The following is a 19,294-nucleotide window of genomic DNA, read 5'->3' as shown; positions in this document are numbered from 1 at the left end:
GTAGAGGGACAAGTAATAATAGCTCCAGAAGGACATATTGGAGACCAAATGTTCTAATAATCACATTTTATTTATTGCACTGTGGGCCCAATAAGGGTCATCCAGATGTTTTACTTAGATATTTTGAATAACTTTTATTTTAGCCTTGGGTCAGAATATTCTGCCTGGAGATTTTAATCAAATTTTAGAACCTTTATTAAGCTGGAGTACTGTTCCAGGTAAATTTATTTTTTTATATATGAAAAGTCCTGTGTGCTTCTATATAGGAATTAAATTTTGGAAAGTGTATATATGGTCACTTTTAAAATATTATGGCAATTGTATGCTTTTTTCCCAATTCTAAATCTGACTTGATTCTTAAGCATTTTTTAATGTCACGATTTGAATGGATAGAAAAATGTAACATAAATTCTATTACAATATCTTATTGCAGCATAGTAATATGTCTATTGATATAAGGAAAATTGGTACTTCTTTTTCAAGGTAGTATTTAAATACAGCATTAAATTATCTACTTTTTATTAAACAGGTGAAACAAGGTTTTTTAAATTTATTTTTTCCTATTTTTCTATTTTTTCTATATATATACATTATATTGTCTGAGATTGTTTTTAATATGTGTATTCATGGTTCTATTATTTATTCATGGAAAAATAAAAACTGAAAAATCTAAACAAGAAAATAGGTGGAAAATAGTTATGAAACTTGAATACATGTATAAGACAACATTCATTGTAACTGTAGGGCAGCCATACCACTAAGCCACATCTACTGCCTGGAGGCCTACTCCAAAAGTCTACAGCTTTAACTGTAGACTGCTTCCCCTACTCAGGCAGCTAGTTCAGTGTTTCATTCTTCAGTGTTTTTACATTTTCTTTCTTCCTTCACTGCTCATGCCATTCTTTTTTGACTTTTCCTCATTTTACTTGTCTTCACCTTGTGTTCCCTCATCAAGTACAATCATTTCTCTGTACCATCATCTCTTCAACAGTACCATCCAATCTCCATTAAACATTAGCACAAATATTAAATACTTCTTTTCTGTCATCCATTTTCCAAACTATATAACATCTCCTCAGCCCCACCACAACACACCTACCTTATGCTATCATGCGGGGGGTGGGGAGTGGGGGTTATATACTTTATATTGACTCTTACAAATCTATGGAAATCTGTAATCTTCTAAATCTTTCTTAATCATATAATCAAAGCTAGAGTGGCCCACAGAAGATATCTCACAAAAAATGAACGAAGCATTTGGGTGAATAGAAACTTTCTAATTCATGAGGCAGCCTCTGCCACTGAATAACACTTGTTACTGTCATTTCGCCAATTGAGAACCGCTGAACAATGATGTATTTGATCTAGTTACTCCCCAAAATAGGAGAGAAGTCACGATAAATCCATGCTTGTTCACATTAATTTTTGCATTCCTATCGAAGTGCACACAATTATGTTGTTTAGTGCCCTGTTCAAGGACAGATATAAAATACCAGTTGAAGTATTCTGCTTCTTCTCTTCACCCATTACAATTTCATCTTTCTCCTTGCAACAAACCTACAGTCTCTTTGATTTTAATTTGGTTTGGGTATTGTTTTTAGGCTAATTTTTCATATGCCTTGGTGCATTCTATGCTTTTAACTTTTCTGACGGTTTGTAGTGATCGCTTTCCATACTCCATGGGTTGTTAACTTCTCCTGTTTTATTTACTTGTCTCTTTTTTCTTTTCAGCAGCTTAAAAAGACTTTTCCATCCATTCCTATCAGTTTTCCACCTCATGTTTTGTAAATAACCCATACTTTTTAATTTAACTGTTATCATTTTAATTTGCTTTTATAATTGTTTTATTTCCCAATGTTTTATTATATTGCAAGCCTCTCAGTGGCACCTCGCATTATGTTGTTGTTGTTAGTTACGAAGTCATGTCCAACCCATCGTGATCCCTTGGACAACGTTCCTCCATGCCTTCCTGTCCTCTACCATCTTCTGGAGTCCATTTAAGCTCAAACCTACTGCTTCAGTGACTCCATCCAGCCACTTCTTTCTCTGTCATCCCTTTCTTCTTTTGCCCTCCATCTTTTCCAGCATTAGGCTCTTCTCCAGTGAGTCCTTCCTTATCATTTGGTGGCCAAAGTATTTGAGTTTCATCTTCAGGATTTGGCCTTCTAAAGAGCAGTCAGGGTTGATTTCCTCTAGGACTGACTTGTTTGTTTGCCTTGCAGTCCAAGGGACTCGCAGAAGTCTTCTCCAGCACCATAGTTCAAAGGCTTCAATTCTTTGGCGCTCAGCCTTTCTTATGGTCCAACTTTCACAGCCATACACTGAAACTGGGAAAAACATAGCCTTGACTATACACATGTTATATTATATTATATTATATTATATTATATTATATTATATTATATTATATTATATTATATTATATTATATTATATTATATTATATTATATTATATTATATTATATTATATTATATTATATTATATTATATTAATTTATTACATTACATTACATTACATTATATTTTACATTTCATTTCATTACATTATATTATTATATTATGTTACATTATCGCATTATGAGATGAGTGGTATATACATTCAATAAATAAATAAAATCCAAGATTGCAGGCTACTTTTTTCCTTCTTTCATTTCTAATTCTACCTTTTAATCATCACATAGAAATTCCCTTCATCTGTAAATTTAAACATATTAAACTATATCTCGAATATTGATATAGACAGTTAAACACCCAGTGCGCTCATTAGAAAAAGAAATATATTGTAAAAATGAACATTACTTCAAGTGTGATACATTTAGTTAAGAGTTGGAATGATGTTATTAAGAAAGGATTCCCCCTCACCCCCGGAAGAATAATGTCCCAAACTTTGGTTACAACTTTCAACTTCCCAAATTTTCAGCCATATAATTTGACTCCTATTTTTTTATGAAGCTGAGTGATCATGTTAAAACCACACAGCAGCAAGCAGTAAAAACATGGTGAATGTAAATGCAAGCTGTTACCAAGTATCTCAGTCCCAACAAGGTTTTCCCAACTGAGTTTGAACTATTTTCTTTTCTTCCCTGCTGATTCATTTTGTACTAAAACAGTAAAGAAGCCGAAGATGTGACAGGGGATGCAAGATCTTAGGTCCTGCCAATTTAATCAGTTCACTGGGTGTCCTCAAGCAAGTCTTTACTATTCCAATTTTCCTCTAAAGATTCCTTTGAGATTCAGTGAAAGAAGCCCCTTGTATGCCAGGAACAGATTCAATTTGCTGTAGGAAGTAGAAGAAAAGGATAAGAAGCATTCACACGTCGACTTGAATTGTAAGATGCTTTAGCTTAAGAAAGTTCCTATCTATTTTCTTCTCCATCAGAGCCTTCCATACTACCCCTGACCCTATATTTGCATGTATGCAGGTTGCAATGTTAGGATGTTATTGAAAGGAAAAGAGAAAATATCCAGTTTTGTTAATTTCTTAAATGTATCAGGATCCAGCTAGGAGAACAGAGTAACAGCATTGGAAAAGACCTTGGAGGTCTTCTAGTCCAACCCCCTGCTCAAGCAGGAGACCCCATACCATTCCAGACAAGTGATTGTCTAATCTCTTCTTAAAATCTTCTAGTGATGGAGCACCCACAACTTCTGAAGGCAAGCCATTCTACTGGTTAATTGTACTGACTGTTAGTACAATTAGAAAGTTTTTCCTTAGTTCTAGGCTGCTAGTCTCAACTAGACTAATGTAGTTGATTAGTCTCCATCCTGATGGAATATACCCACCAATACCAAAGGCACGCATCCATCTGATGTATGCCTTTGGTATTGTCTACCCTTGGATTAAACAAAGAAGATCAGAAATGATCATATTGTTCTTTTAAAAGCTCTTATGCAAGTTTAATAAACTCAGATGGAGTAGCATTAATTATTAAGTTACTGGTTAGTTTCAAACTTGGGTTAGAGAGGAAGCTAAACTTGAGTATGTCATTACAAATATGTAGTAATATTTATGTCAATAATCATTTGAAAAGCAAGTATGTTTGTGTGATAAAATTTTATATCAACTTAGGATGTCATTATCATTAATGTCTGCAACCATAATTTAAGATAACATAAGATTTCAGAAGTGGGAGAACCAAAAAGCTGATATTTTGGCAGTACTTAGGGCAATCTACTCAGGAGTAAGCTCCATTAATTCCAGTGCAATTTATTCATAAATAAACGTGGATGTACACATTTTGTAGCTTTATTTAACTCAGTCAATTGTTTCTTGGTGTGATGACTTCAGCTCATTGTGGATCTTGAACTTGTAACCTGATATTTATATTGGTAGGAGTTCAGCTTGTATAGTATTAGGATTTAAACATCAGGGACACCTGTCAGATAAGACTTTTAGTACTATCAATCATTTAGGTCTTTGACTCAGTTTGATGTCCAGCCTGAGGAGTTCAGAGAGCTGTTTTTGTCCATGCTCCAGCAAAGAGAAAGGATGAGATTGATTTATCATTGCTCACAACTTCACATGCCCCAAGATCTTAATTCCCCAATGTTTCATCCCATTTCTGACTGTTTACAGTTCTAAAACATTTGGGCTAGCAAATCCTAAGAAATGTATTTGGTTTACATTTTAATGTATTTTACATTAAAATTAAATATAATTTTATTTATATTTATTATAAATAAAACTATCTACAAGCTATTTATATATAACTATATTAACATTCATATATTTATATTTATATAATTTATATATAATAAATGCATGTATAATAAATGTATAAAATATTTACACATTTATATATCTAATAAAATTATATTTATTTATGCTATAGGGCAGTGGTCCCCATCTTTTCTGGCTCCACAGCTTGGTAGCAGCAGCAGTGGGGGGGGGGAATTAATTTCACATGTGCAACCTAACTTCCACGCATGCACAAATGAAGCTTCATGTCTCGCCCACTGCTTGTGTGACCTGGTTTTCAATGGGCCACAGATCAGAACCAGTTCGCTGCCCGGGAGTTGGGGACCTCTGCTATAGTATATCATATGCCAAAACAACTAATAGTAGACATAGGGATAGTTTTTCCCCTCCTGCCATCACTCCGTTAAATACCTAATTCTCTCAGTGCTGTAAATGTCTATGTAGATATTATTATTTATCCTTCTACTGTCTTCTTTGTTATCCCTCCCCCTTTTAGTGGCATTATTATTATTCTGTTGCTTTGCATATACACTGAGTGGTTCCAGCTGGAGACAACTTCTTTGTGTATCTAATCACACTTGGCCAAAATAAAGCTGTTCTGTTCTGTTCTGTATTATTCTGTTCTGTTCTGTATCGTTCTGTTCTGTTCCACTCCACTCTATTCCTATCCCTATCCCTATCCCTATCCCTATCCCTATCCCTATCCCTATCCCTATCCCTATCCCTATTCCTTTTTCCACTCCACTCCACTCCACTTCACTCCACTCTTATTTATATTTATATTAAACTGTATTTTAATCTAAGTCCCAATGTGAAATTCATGTATGTATCTGTGAATATCCACATTTTTTTGGAATTCTACGCCTTAATTCATGATCACCGATTATAAATCTGCAGTTATTAGGAAAGTTACATATTCTACATATACAGGTATATTTGGGGGGGGGGAAATCCAGCCATACTTTTAGAAAAGCAATAAGTAAGCTGATGCGACAAACCAAATTAGTGTTGAAAAATAGATGCTAAGTAAAATCATATTTGAAAGGTTAATCCATCCATAATCTTGGCAAACAGTATATCCTAAGAAAATGCTTATTCATATGTTTCTGCAATGGACACACTGTTCCTTTACAGTATACATTCTGTGTGTATTTTTGGCAAACTTGTTAAGTGAAGAATATCATTGCTGAAAAGCACAGTGGCCAAAGTATATCTACTTTCTGTTTGCTTGATGCCTTAGGAAATGTGAATTAGGAACCTTTTTATTGGAAAAATGTATCAGATTTCTCCTCCACCCTTATCTACTTCGTTTTCACAATACAACAGTTATTCATTGATAAAATATTATATATTTAGAGCTGCTTCATTTATTATAACTTCTAGGGACCTTACAGGAAGATTGTGGTTGAATAACCAATAATTACCTGCATTTGAATATAAAGTCATACTGTGTTATATTGTTCTAGGTGTATAGATTTTTCCAAATCTTGTACTAAAAGTTTGTCAAAATGGAGCAAGTGCAGACAGATGTAAGATTAGAAAAGTAATAAATCCGAGAATTGAACACTAGTGGCTGAATTTGCACCAGATGTTGGGCTTGATTTATATAATATGAGCCACAAAGAAAAAAGAGGAGAGAGCTACCATCTTTAATCTGCAGCACTGCGGTTTATCACGTTTTAATAGGGATAGCAGCTGAATTAACTCTCATTTTTGTCTGGCATAGCTCTGGCACAGCGTAACTTAAAGCAGTCAGATTTCTCTATGGGAAAACCCTTTGGGGAAAGCAAAGCCATTCAACTGTATTCAACGCCACTTCTGGTATATAATCTTTGCAGTAAGTGGCATAACAGCAGAGAGCAAAGAGTTTCCCTGCAGTAAAATGCCATGAATTTCTGGAGAGCACAATTGCAGTTTGCGAAATAATTCTGTAAATATCCAGATCCAAATGTTTAAACAACATTTTAGAGGAAAAGGTTTGGAAACTCTGACCAAGAAAATGAGCTGGTTTGGCAAATGGAAGGAAGGAAATAATAAAATCGTTTACAGAGGGATAGTGGTTTAAACATTAATACCTCATGTTAGATGATCTGTAATAATTTAATAAATACGTCTAGAGGAATATGGCAGAGAAATCTTGAAACTAAATAGAGAGGCATTTGCAATCATGGTTTTAATGCAGTACTTTCCCTCTGATTGCAGAAGTTTATTTGATTACCAAATAAAACAATAGTATGATAAGTTTATAACCAGGGGTGAAATTCACTTACCTTCCTTACCGGTTTGCAAATGTCCACATGCCGCGCAAGACTCGCTTCACTCTCATGCGCCATTGTCCGTGCATGCGCAAAGCCTTCTGCGCATGCACAGAGGCTTAAAATTGTCTATAGCACTGTAATCAATAAATTAAATATCATAACATAATTAATTTGTGAGATTTTAAATATCCAAATAGATCAACTAGAACAGATTGGTGTCTGTGAGTTTCAAAAAATCCAAAATGTTTCCCAACCTCCCCCATCCCAGATATTTTGGGATTAAATCAGGGGTGAAATGCTCCCGGTTTGGACTGGATCGCCCGATCCGGTAGCGATGGCGGTGGGTGGTTTGGAGAACCGGTAGCAAAAATCCCTCCCCCCACATGCCCAGATGAGCGATCATCAGAGGGTTTTTTTAACTTTTAAAAGCATTTTTTCTTTGGCCGAAAAAATGATTTTAAAAGTAAAAAAAAAAAAAAAGCTTCTGACGATCAGGCAACTCAGCTAGGATCGTCAGAGGAGCCTTTTAAAAGCATTTTTTCTACAACCTCTTTGGCCGAAGAGGTTGTAGAAAAAATGCTTTTAAAAGTAAAAAAATAAAAAAAGTTGGCCACACCCACCCAGTCACATTAACCCCCCCACCAAGCCACACCCACAGAACCGGTAGTAACACATTTTTCATTTGACCAGTGGATTAAATGTTGGCTGGTAATTCCGAAAGATATATTGCCAACACATCTGTGCAGCACTAAATTGTGAGGTTGGTATAAGCCCTTATAGCTTTGTCACTTAAGAGCACACAGAGATTTTAATCAAAATTCATTATACCCAAAATGAAGCAGTTTACATCAGAGCCGTTCTTATTGAAGAGGCAAGCCCTCGGTTACATTTCTGTAGACGATGGTGGGATTTATTTATTTTTTTTGCTCTCGGCAGGCTGAGCTAAACATTTCTGACAACCAGAGTACAGCTTCAATTGGAAAGTCACAGTTCATGTAATAACTGAGCATTTTAATTTCGTAAGTTAAAGAATTGGCTTCCACTTGCAGATTGCATTAATGTAAGCTAGGCTATGCAGAGACATAGGCATGGTACATCAAGAGATAACCAGGAGAATTAAACACAGAGTCTTTCATTACTATTTTCGCTGCATTTTTATCTTGAATTTTAAATGTCTGTTGCATTTGTACTCCTAATTTGTATATATTTGACATTACTGGAAAGGAAATCAGCTGATACCTATATCAATCTTTAATGGCTAACTGTTGCCAATAAAATGCATTGCAGGAAGCTGTTGTGGCCTATCGGCCGCCAATCTCTCCAGCAGCCAAATCAGAGGAGGAGGAGGTGTGGGAGTCAGGGTCAGCATCAAGGCAACCTGAGAGCTCTGAGGGGGAAAAGGGAATGAAGCTGACAGAGCGAGAGAAACAGCGGCGGAGCCTGGGCTGTCTGTCAGCCCTCAGGTGGAGAGTCAACAGCTCCCAGGTCTGGAGGTGGCTAATGAGGAAGAGGGGGAACAGCTGGCTCCAGTGCCTGATGCACAGATGCGCAGAAGGCAGAGGAGAGGAGAGCAGTGGAAATCCGTGGGCCGATCCTGGGGAAGGAAGAGCCACCGCTGCTAGCGAAGCCCCACCCTAGCTCTAGGGATAAAAGGCAGGGGGCGGAGAATGTGGCAGACAACTATTCATCTTCCGGATGGACGGACTTTTTAGCCTGCGTTAAGAGAGAAACTTTTTGCCAGGGCTCCTGGTGTTCCTAATAAAGGAATCTTTGAGTTAACTTCAGAGGGTTTGTCGTGTTTGGGGAGCTGGGTCAGAACAGAAGTTCGGTATGCTGATAGAATTCCACAGAACTTTATTTTTGAAAAAAAAATCAAACTGAAATCTTTCCTGATCCATGTCTTAATTTTTAAAATATAACGAATACTTAAAAGATTAGCTGCCCCCAGCCCCCAGACAAGCCATTGTGCTACGATCATCTGGGAAGCTCAGTCCTATAGTCCTGTGAGTAACTTGCAGAGAAGTGGAGAAAAGAAAGCCCTAGGAACAGGACCTCTATCTTGATAGTGACATCTTAATTATAGAATTCTCTTGTGGACTCTGATGGTTAAAAATGGCTGTGGAATAGATCAGTAGACAACAGAATGTGACACTATGCATGTTCGCTCTTTCTTATGCTTTGCATTCGTGTCCTATCCTTGCAGGGGAACACTTGAGAATCTGCCCTCAGGAATACACATGTTGCACTTCAGAAATGGAAGACAAACTAAGCCAGCAAAGCAAACTGGAATTCGAGAATCTGATGGACAAGACAAGCCATTTTGTCCGCACCACATTTGTATCGAGGCATAAGAAATTTGATGGTGAGTAGCAGGCTCTGTTTGGCTTGTTCTTAGAAGCAAGGTGTGTGGTTATTTATAAATGAAATAACTGGGACATACAGGTAGGAGATTAAAATACAGTACTTAATGCTTTCGGTCGGAAAAAGATCCATGCAGATGCAAAATCGTTCAAAGAAACGGTTAGACTATATTTTTTTTCTACCCATAATTATACATACAGTTATATGTGCAGGAAATGTATTTTTGTGCTTTTTTTAAAAAAAAGAAAAAGAAGGGAAAGTCATTCAGACATAGGAATCTTGATTCGCAGTCTTTCTGAAAGTAAATAACAGAGTATTTTTGGACAGATTTATCTTAGCAAGGCCTATACTCAGCAAGAATATTAATTGTATATCGAAAGCAATTGGGAGATCATATTCAATTGTTGTCCTGTTAGGGCAAGAGCTTATTTGGAAACTGTCATTTTTTATTTGTGGTAACTGATATTAACTGCAGTAATATGAAGGACTAAGCTGCTCAGACCCTGAAGAGTTGTCTACTATTTGAAATGGCGCGTGGAAGAAAGTCGATCTATTTTACTAGATAGTTAATGCTTCTTTTCCCTATTATAAAGTCTGTTTGGCTGAACAGTGACATTTATATTTTGCAAAAAGAAATTATGGAAGTAATGGGAGCATGGTGAGCATATTTGTCTCTGTGCATCTAACTCGTTTCCATCAATATATCAGAATATATTCCCTGTTTATGTAAGATATCGCCCTGGTTCCCTTGCTGCAGGCTTTATAGACTTTTTTTCAACCTACAATAAGATTGTCATCCTCAGTATTGAATCTACTTTATGTCATTATCCCAGGTCTCCGATCCCATTTCTTTTTCTCCCTTCCAAAGCAAAATACATTGAAAGAACAATAAATTTAAAAAAGCAAGAATCGTTAACAACCAAATTGTTAACAACCAAAGGAAGGGAGAAAGATAATGTCCTCCTCAGTGCTTTCTGCAGAGATGTTCTCAATGAATCTTCCATTGCAAAGAGGAGTCATGACAGCTCACCTCATGCATAACTTATAATGTGGTAGCTAAAAGGAGAATCTGTCTGTGCCCAGGATACAGTAAGACCTGATCTGTAGTAGCTGGCTGCATATTTACTTGGGACATGTTATGGATGGGAGTTAGGAATATTGCTAAGCATAAGCAGACTAGTGGTGGGTTGCTCCCGGTTCGGACTGATTCTATAGAACCGGTAGTAAAACCGGTGGGAGGCTGCGCCTGGATGTCATCATAGGCGATCTGTGCATGCACAGAAGCTTCTGCGCACAATCCTATTGCGAACCGGTAGTAAAGGTAAGTAGAACCCACCCCTGAAGCAGACTTCATCCTATAAATATAAATATATAAAAGATGTTCCCTCCTGCAGAACAATTGACTGCCAGCGTAGGATTTTTCTTCTTTCATATTTTGACAATCTTCTGGATAGAATAGAATAGAATAGAATAGAATTCTTTATTGGCCAAGTGTGATTGGATAGACAAGGAATTTGTCTTTGTTGTATATGCTCTCAGTGTACATAAGGAGAATAAAATACATTCACCGAGAATAAAAAGATACAACACTTAGTGATAGTCGAGGTTACTAATAATCTATCAAATCATACTAGGAAACAAATAAAACCCATATAATTGAAAGATACAGGCAACGTGGTTATAGTAATAAGTGGGAAGAGATAGATACTAGTAAGGAACAAAAAAATAATAGTAATACAGTCTTAGTAAATAATTTTATTTATTTTTTTATTGAAAAAGTTTTTAAAAAACAAAAACATTTCCCCCCCTTTTTTCCCCCCTCCCTCCCAGAAAACCCCTTCCCCTCCTTCCCCGGCTTCCCGGGTCAATCACAAGGTATTGTTATACATAGACCAAACATAGAATAAAATTTTCCCTTCCAATCCAATTAACCTCATCCAAAGCTTTTCATCTCCCAACCCCCTCCCCATTACATAAAATAACTTCCTAATTATTCAAAGGCAATCTGATATTTCTTAATCTGATATCTGTTTTGTAGATAATCAATCCATTTTTTCCATTCAATTAAATATCTTTCCTGCGTATTGTAGTCTTAGTAAATAATTTGACAGTGTTGTGGGCATTAGTTGTTAAGCAGAGTGATGGCATTCGGGAAAAACACTGTCCTTGTGTCTAGTTCTTTTGGTGTGCAATGCCTTATAGCGTCTTTTTGAGGGTAGAAGTTGAAGCAATTTATATTTTAAATATATATAATTTAAAAGTAGTATGGCATCAGCATGCAAGATTAAAAACACGTTTCTCTCTTTCAGAGGAGGTGAACGTATTTTTAATACTGTCACTCTTCTTAGAGAGTATGCTAAAATTATATAGGATGGTAGAAAAAGAATGACATTGTGGCAATATGAATAATACTCCTTAAATTACTTAATTTTGTTGTTGTTGTGACTCAACTGCTAATTGAATTGTTTGACTTCTCCCCTGTTGCATAGGTCCTTTTGAAATTTAAGCTCCAAATAAAACCATCTGTTTATCTATTATGCAACAACATAAAATAAGTGTCTCTGGATGCAGTTATGTACAAATCATAATTTATAATAATTTATAATAATTATTTATAATTATTATAATTATAATTATAATTAACAGCATAATTGCTGTTTTATTTTGTCTATTATATGCTCAGCAAAGTTTATCTTAAATATTCTTTTACTGTGCCTCGTAACATACATGAAGGGGGTAAGACAATTACATATTTCACAGAGAACCATGGTGTAATGTATTTGAATTTTAGGAGGGAAATTTGGGCGGGAAAATGCACGTTGCTGATTGGCTGATGCCTCAGCCAAAATACTATTTAAAGAGGGGGTTTTGCCTGTTGTTTTTTGCTGGGCTCACAATAAACTACAGAGCTGTTGTCATTTGTATCGTCTCCTGCCTCGTCATTGCCCGAACTTAACATTGGCGACAAGGATGGAATATTGAAGGCAGTGAGACTAGGAAAAGAGCTGAAGAAGCGAATTAGTTTAAAACCCAGCCAGTATTAAGAGCGGATACATAGCGATGTCTAGCTATACGCCGCCAGCGCCATTCGACCCAGCCAAGGAGAAATGGGGGCGTACATGGCTCATTTCGAGTGTTTCCTCGAAGCTAACGAACTGCAAGGAGTATCGGATAATCGGAAGCGCGCTTACTTCCTGAGCCACTGTGGACCAGAAGTCTTCGATACTGCCAAATCGCTGTCGGAACCAACGCCGGTACAGTCGGTGCCATGGCAAACGCTACAGACGACGCTATGAGCACACTACGCGCCGGTGCCATCAAAGTTTGTACAACGGTTCGAGTTGAGGCAAAGAGTTCAGCGAGAGGGTGAATCGATAAGCGTGTACATGGTCGCATTAAGGAAAGCCGCAAACCACTGTGAGTATAGAGACTTGGAGGACTCTCTATTAGAACAACTCATTTGTGGGGTCAGGGACATCCAACTACAGAGGCGGCTTCTGTCGAAAAGCAACCTAACCCTGGCGATAGCCCTGGATGAGGCCAGGGCACACGAGATGTCCACCAAAGCGGCGGAGACCTTACAAAAGCCGAACACGCCGAATGCCGCAGTGAAAGCAACGCCAGTCCACAACGAAGAAATCCAGGCTGAATCGGACAGTGAGGAAGAGGTTTTCCACACCGGGAGGCCAGGGAGAGGCGACCAGGATGAGTGCGTGAGTTTTTGTTTTTTTTTACATTTATACCCCGCCCTTCTCCGAAGACTCAGGGCGGCTTACAATGTATAAGGCAATAGTCTCATTCTATTTGTATATTTTTTTTTACAAAGTCAACTTATTGCCCCCCCAACAATCTGGGTCCTCATTTTACCTACCTTATAAAGGGTGGAAGGCTGAGTCAACCTTGGGCCGGGCTCGAACCTGCAGTAATTGCAGGCTCTGTGTTCTAATAACAGGCTTCTCTACTGCCTGAGCTATCCCGGCCAACACCAACGACAGAATTGCAGGTTCAAAGACGCGATTTGTTGGCGCTGTGAAAAGAAAGGACACATAGCTCAGGCCTGTCGAGCCTCCCAACCTTCCCGCCAAAGATTCAAACCGGCCAATCAACAGGGTGCTGGTTCAGCGAAGCGGCCAGGGATTGGCCAATTCAAAAAAGGCGCAAAGTTGAATCAGACCACTGTGAGAGTGGGCCATGCATTGACACGGCTAGAAAACAAAATATTCATCAAGACATACATCGAAGGAGTGCAGTGTAAAATGGAGGTGGATACCGGCTCATCAATCACGATTATGTCCTGGGACACAATCACAAAGAACCTGCCAGACATCGCGAAACGCCAGCTGCAACCCCAAAAGCTGAGAGTGCAAGACTACCAGGGGAACCGAATCCCTGTTCGAGGAGTCACGTCCGTCAGAGTGAAATATGGACAATTCAAGAAAACCCTGCCAATCACCATCGTAGATGGAAACCTGCCCAATTTGTTAGGTCTGGACTGGTTCAGAGCCTTGGGCATGGAAGTAACCGGGGTTCACAGAGGTGGAGTCAACCTGAAGGACGAATTGTTGAGAAAATTCGAGGACGTTTTCCAAGACTGCCTGGGCAAGTACGTGGGGATCCCCATCTCATTCAATTTGGACCCCCAGGTGGCTCCCATTAGATTAAAGGCTAGGAGGGTCCCGTTCGCCCTCAAACCCAAGATTGACAGGGAACTAGACAAATTAGTAAGCCAGGGATCAGTCCGGATTTGTGCTGACTATAAGGCAACGCTTAACAAAGCATTGCAAAAGAGTGCTTACCCCGTTCCCGTAGTACAACATTTGTTGCACTCGTTAGGGCAGGGACAGGTCTTTGCCAAACTCGATCTGGCTCAAGCCTACCAACAATTACCGGTAGACAACGGAACGGCTGAAGCGCAGATGATTGTCACACATCGGGGCGCTTTTAAATGCACTCGACTTCAGTTCGGAGTTAGTGTAGCCCCCGGGTTATTCCAAAACTTAATGGAGCGACTCCTACAAGGTCTACCAGGAGTAGTTCCATATTTCGACGATGTACTGGTATCGGCAGAAAACTTGGAAGAATTAGGGGTCAAATTGCGGAAGGTTTTGGGCATTTTCAGGTCTGCGGGGCTTAAGGTTAAACTCAACAAATGCCAGATAGGAGTTGAATCTGTAGAATTCTTGGGTTACCGGATAGATAAGGAAGGCATCCACCCAAAGGAGAGCAAAGTGCGAGCCATTAGAAGGCCCCAACCCCAAAAAACAAAACAGAATTACAAGCATTTTTGGGGCTTGTAAATTTCTATGCGGTATTTTTAAAAAATAAGGCAACGGTAGCCAAACCGCTACATAAACTGCTAGCGAAAAAAGCTGTTTGGACTTGGGGCAGGGTTGAGGCTAAGGCATTTGAAGGAGTTAAGAATCTCTTGTCCAGCGATAGCCTTCTTATTCAGTACAATGGGACATTGCCACTAGTACTAGTTTGTGATGCATCATCCTATGGGATAGGGGCTGTCCTCAGCCACAGGTTACCGAACGGTTCAGAAGCCCCTATCGCATATTTTTCCCGCACGATGTCCGCAGCGGAAAGGAACTATAGCCAACTAGACCGGGAAGTCCTGGCTATAGTTTCTGGGGTTAAAAAATTCCACGAGTACCTGTTTGGGCGGCAATTTGAAATAGTCACAGACCACAGACCTTTATTGGGACTCTTGGCGGGGGACCGTCCAACACCGGTTGCATTATCACCCAGGCTGACCCGTTGGACTATTTTCCTGGCAGCATATTTGTACAAACTGTCTCACCGACCAGGCAAGGATTTGGGACATGCGGACGCTTTAAGTAGATGCCTGTTGCAAGAGACTATTGAAGACCCGACCCCAGGGACGCCCGTCTTGTTAATTGACTCTTTGGACTCTGGCCCAGTCACATCTACGGAAGTGACTAGGGCATCTTACAAAGACATTGTCATAAGAACTGTGATCGGTTGGGTGCAGAGGGGATGGCCCACTGCACTGGGGGATCGTTTCAAAGAATTTACAAAAAAGCATTCGGAACTGTCGGTACAAGGGGGTTGTCTGTTATGGGGGGATAGAGTGGTTATTCCGGAGAAATTACGAGGGCATGTGTTGGAACTATTGCATGTGGCCACCCAAGGATTGTAAGGATGAAAAGCCTAGCGAGAAGTTACGTGTGGTGGCCACAAATAGATAAAGACATTAGCGACCGGGTAGGGAAATGCCAAGCATGTCAAGAATCAAGGCCACTACCCCCAACAGCCCCCATAAGGGATTGGGAGAAACCCCAGGGTCCTTGGTCCAGGATCCATATAGATTTTGCCAGGCCATTCCATGGGCAGACCTTCTTAATTGTGGTAGATGCCTACTCGAAGTGGTTAGAAATTTTACTTATGAAAACCACAACAGCGGAAGCTGTAATCACAGTATTAAGACATCTATTTGTGACACACGGGTTGCCCGACACTCTAGTATCTGATAATGGCCCACAATTTACGGCCACCCAGCTTGAGGGGTACTTGGCAGAAGAGGGCATCCGACATGTCCTCTCGGCGCCTTTCCACCCGGCGACGAACGGACTTGCAGAACGTTTCGTACGCAGTGCCAAGGAAGCGCTATCTAGAATTAGCCCAGGAGATTGGCAATCCAAAATTGATACCTTCCTGGCAGTCCAACATAGAACTCCCTGTGTGACCACCAGCCGCAGCCCATCAGAGTTATTGATGGGTAGAAGACTCCGGTGCCCCCTAGATCGGTTAAACCCAACATACTCCCCTGATGGGTACCAAGGCACAAAGGAAAAAACCAGAACAATGACAACAGGTGATTCGGTATGGGCACATAACTATAGTGAGGGCCCAGCGTGGCTAAAGGGAACAAATGTAGGAGTGATGGGCCCAAAGTCATACATAGTGGACATGGGGGATGGCCGAGTGTGGAGACGCCACATAGATCAATTACGGAAAAGAATACAAAACAATCCAGAAACCAAACAGCCAGACCCTGACTATCCAATATTTGAACCAATAGCTAACTCAACCGCGAGGCGATCGGAGGACTTAGCTGAGTCTGAAGAAGTCCAGCGACGCCAACTGGCTCCTCCAGAGGACAGCAGGGACGACTCTGCCAATAATGCAGGGCCGGATGGCCCAGAGGAGGAGCTGGGAGGAACAAACAGTCCCTCCGACCAGCTCGACTCACTCCCAGGGAATGAATTGCGCAGGTCAGAAAGAGTTAGGAGACGCCCTGTCTACCTGCGTGACTACGTGGAAAAATAACATGCAAATGTTACGCAAAAAACTATGTAAATATGGTACAATGTGTTCTGGGAGGGGAGGAGTGTAATGTATTTGAATTTTAGGAGGGAAATTTGGGCGGGAAAATGCACGTTGCTGATTGGCTGATGCCTCAGCCAAAATACTATTTAAAGAGGGTTTTTGCCTGTTGTTTTTTGCTGGGATCACAATAAACTACAGAGCTGTTGTCACTTGTATCGTCTCCTGCCTTGTCATTGCCCGAACTTAACACATGGCATTATTTATCACCATGAGGAAACTGCAATCTCTTCAGATAATTTTGCTAATGGACTTCAAATATAATAGAATATAATAGAATAACAGAGTTGGAAAGGACCTTGGAGGTCTTCTAGTCCAACCCCCTGCTTAGGCAGGAAACCCTACACCACTTCAGACAAATGGTTATCCAACATCTTCTTAAAAATTTTCAGTGTTGGAGCATTCACAACTTCTGGAGGCAAGTTGTTCCACTGATTAATTGTTCTAACTGTCAGGAAATTTCTCCTTAGTTCTAACTTGCTTCTCTCCTTGATTAGTTTTCACCCATTGCTTCTTGTCCTGCCTTCAGGTGCTTTGGAGAATAGCTTGACCCTCTCTTCTTTGTGGCAACCCTTGAGACATTGGAACACTGCTATCATATCACCCGTAGTCCTTCTTTTCATTAAACTAGACATACCCGGTTCCTGCAACTGTTCTTCACATGTTTTAGCCTCCAATCCCCTCATCATCTTTGTGGTTCTTCTCTGCACTCTTTCTAGATTCTCCACATCTTTTTTACATCATGACAACCAAAACTGAATGCAGTATTCCAAGTGTGGCCTTACCAAGGCATTATAAAATGGTATTAACACTTCATGTGATCTTGATTCTATCCATCTATTTATGCAACCAAAACTGTGTTGGCTTTTTTGACAGCTGCTGCACACTGCTGGCTCATATTTAAATGGTTGTCCACTAGAACTCCAAGATCCCTCTCACAGTTACTACTATTGAGCAAAGTACCACATATACTGTACCTGTGAATTTTTTCTTGCCTAAATGTAGAACCCCACATTTTTCACCATTGAATTTCATTTTGTTAGATAGTGCCCAATGTTCAAGTCTGTCAAGATCCTTCTGTATCTTAAGCCTCTCTTCTAGAGTGTTGACTATTCCTGCCAGTTTCGTGTCTTCTACAAATTTAATGAGTTCCCCATCTATCCCCTCATCCAAGTCATTGATGAAGATGTTGAAGAGTACTGGGCCTAAAACAGAGCCTTGGGGTACTTAAGTGACTTGAATCTTATGTAGAAATATGTTTTAATTAGGATAGTTTTTATGTAGATTTTATGTCACACTTATGATGGATATGTGATTTTCCAAAGTCCTCCAGAAACAGGCTTTAACAGTGTTAGAATATGCATGTTGCATTCTACATAGATTTTGAAAAAGCGCCTAGGAAATTCAATGAGAAATTATAGGTACAATTGATCATTGTCATTTGTCTTAACTATAACAGCATCCAAGTGGCAGATTTGCCAAGGCACATAGTCTTAGCAGAATTGATCAAAAACATGCATATCACTGGACATGATAGTACTCTTCCAATATTTGACAGGCTGTCACACAGATGAGAGGTCTATCTATTCTCCAAAGCACCTGAGGGCAGGACAAGAAGTAATGGATTGAAGCAGATGAGACTTGGACAAAAGCGCAGTTCACGGCTGCTATATTTCGCTGTGTTGCACTACCGAAGGGGAAGAAGCAGCCAGTGGAGAGCACACAAAGCTGCTCCAGTCCACATGTTCTCCAGATCAGCGGCTGTTTCTCTCCTTCGTTGCTCTTTATGGGAAAGTGTTTGGCACAGCACAGCAAAATGTAGCAGCCATGAGCCATGAGTTGCGCTTTCCTCCAAGTCTCATCCGAAAATCTCTGTGCAGAGAGAAGCACTTGTTTCCCTCTGCCACCCACAGCGCTTAGAGGAAAGCACGCCCAGCTTACCGGGTTGCCCCAGTTCCTGCTGTGGCTCCAACAGCAGTGGCTTTGGGAGACGCTGGTGGCACGGAGGCGTGGGCAAAGGCTGGGAGAAGGGTGCAACATGTGGGGGGCCGAGTCTGCTCCCCTTCACCTCCCTACACTTGTTTACTCATCCCAGAGAGTTCAGGCTACGCTTTCCTCCAACCCCGCCGTCTTCCTCATCAGCTGTTGTGAAGAAGTGGCAGCTCTGGTTGTGCCACACCTGCTTCGTTCTCTTTGTGAGTCACCTTGCACCTTGTTTGCAAAGCGACTCTCAAAGAGAACAAAGTGGGCGTGGCACACCCAGAGCTGCCGCTCCTTCGCAACAGCCGAGGACCTCTTCCGCTTGGAGCTCCAAGCTGTAAGGAGGTGGTGGCTGCAATGCCAGCATCTTGGGGGGGGGGCTCTTTCCCTCAGTGGTTCATTTTCTTTTACCTCATCTAGGCGACTACGCCAACTTTGTCCTTAAAGGCTGTTATGTGCATTTTGATCTTTCTCAGACACGGAGAAAAGTGACCCTGTGAAGGAACTGAGCCTGCTGCTGAACTTGGAAGCTGAGAGGTTTCTTTTCCACTTAGCTGCAGGTGCAGGGCACCGAAAAGAGCTCCTGCCGCCATCTTCACCCATGCACAGCTTTCTTTTCACCGGCTGAAGGACTTTTCGGCGCCCT

The 19,294-nt window shown here is 40.3% G+C and overlaps 1 protein-coding gene across 4 annotated transcripts in view; it reads left to right on the top strand.

The window, feature by feature from the left end:
- GPC6 (glypican 6) overlaps positions 1 to 19,294 on the top strand; it is a 1,109,412-nt gene that overhangs the window by 286,667 nt on the left and 803,451 nt on the right. For all 4 annotated transcript variants that reach the window (XM_058185205.1, XM_058185204.1, XM_058185203.1 and 1 more), the window contains exon 2: positions 9,161 to 9,319. In XM_058185205.1, coding sequence (XP_058041188.1) covers positions 9,161 to 9,319 — 159 coding nt within the window. The remainder of the gene's footprint in view (positions 1 to 9,160; positions 9,320 to 19,294) is intronic.

The sequence above is a fragment of the Ahaetulla prasina genome, chromosome 5 (assembly GCF_028640845.1).
Source record: "Ahaetulla prasina isolate Xishuangbanna chromosome 5, ASM2864084v1, whole genome shotgun sequence".
NCBI classification, from domain to species: Eukaryota; Metazoa; Chordata; class Lepidosauria; order Squamata; family Colubridae; genus Ahaetulla; species Ahaetulla prasina.
Note: the sequence above shows the minus strand (reverse complement) of the source record. Positions and strands in the feature narration are given on the sequence as shown.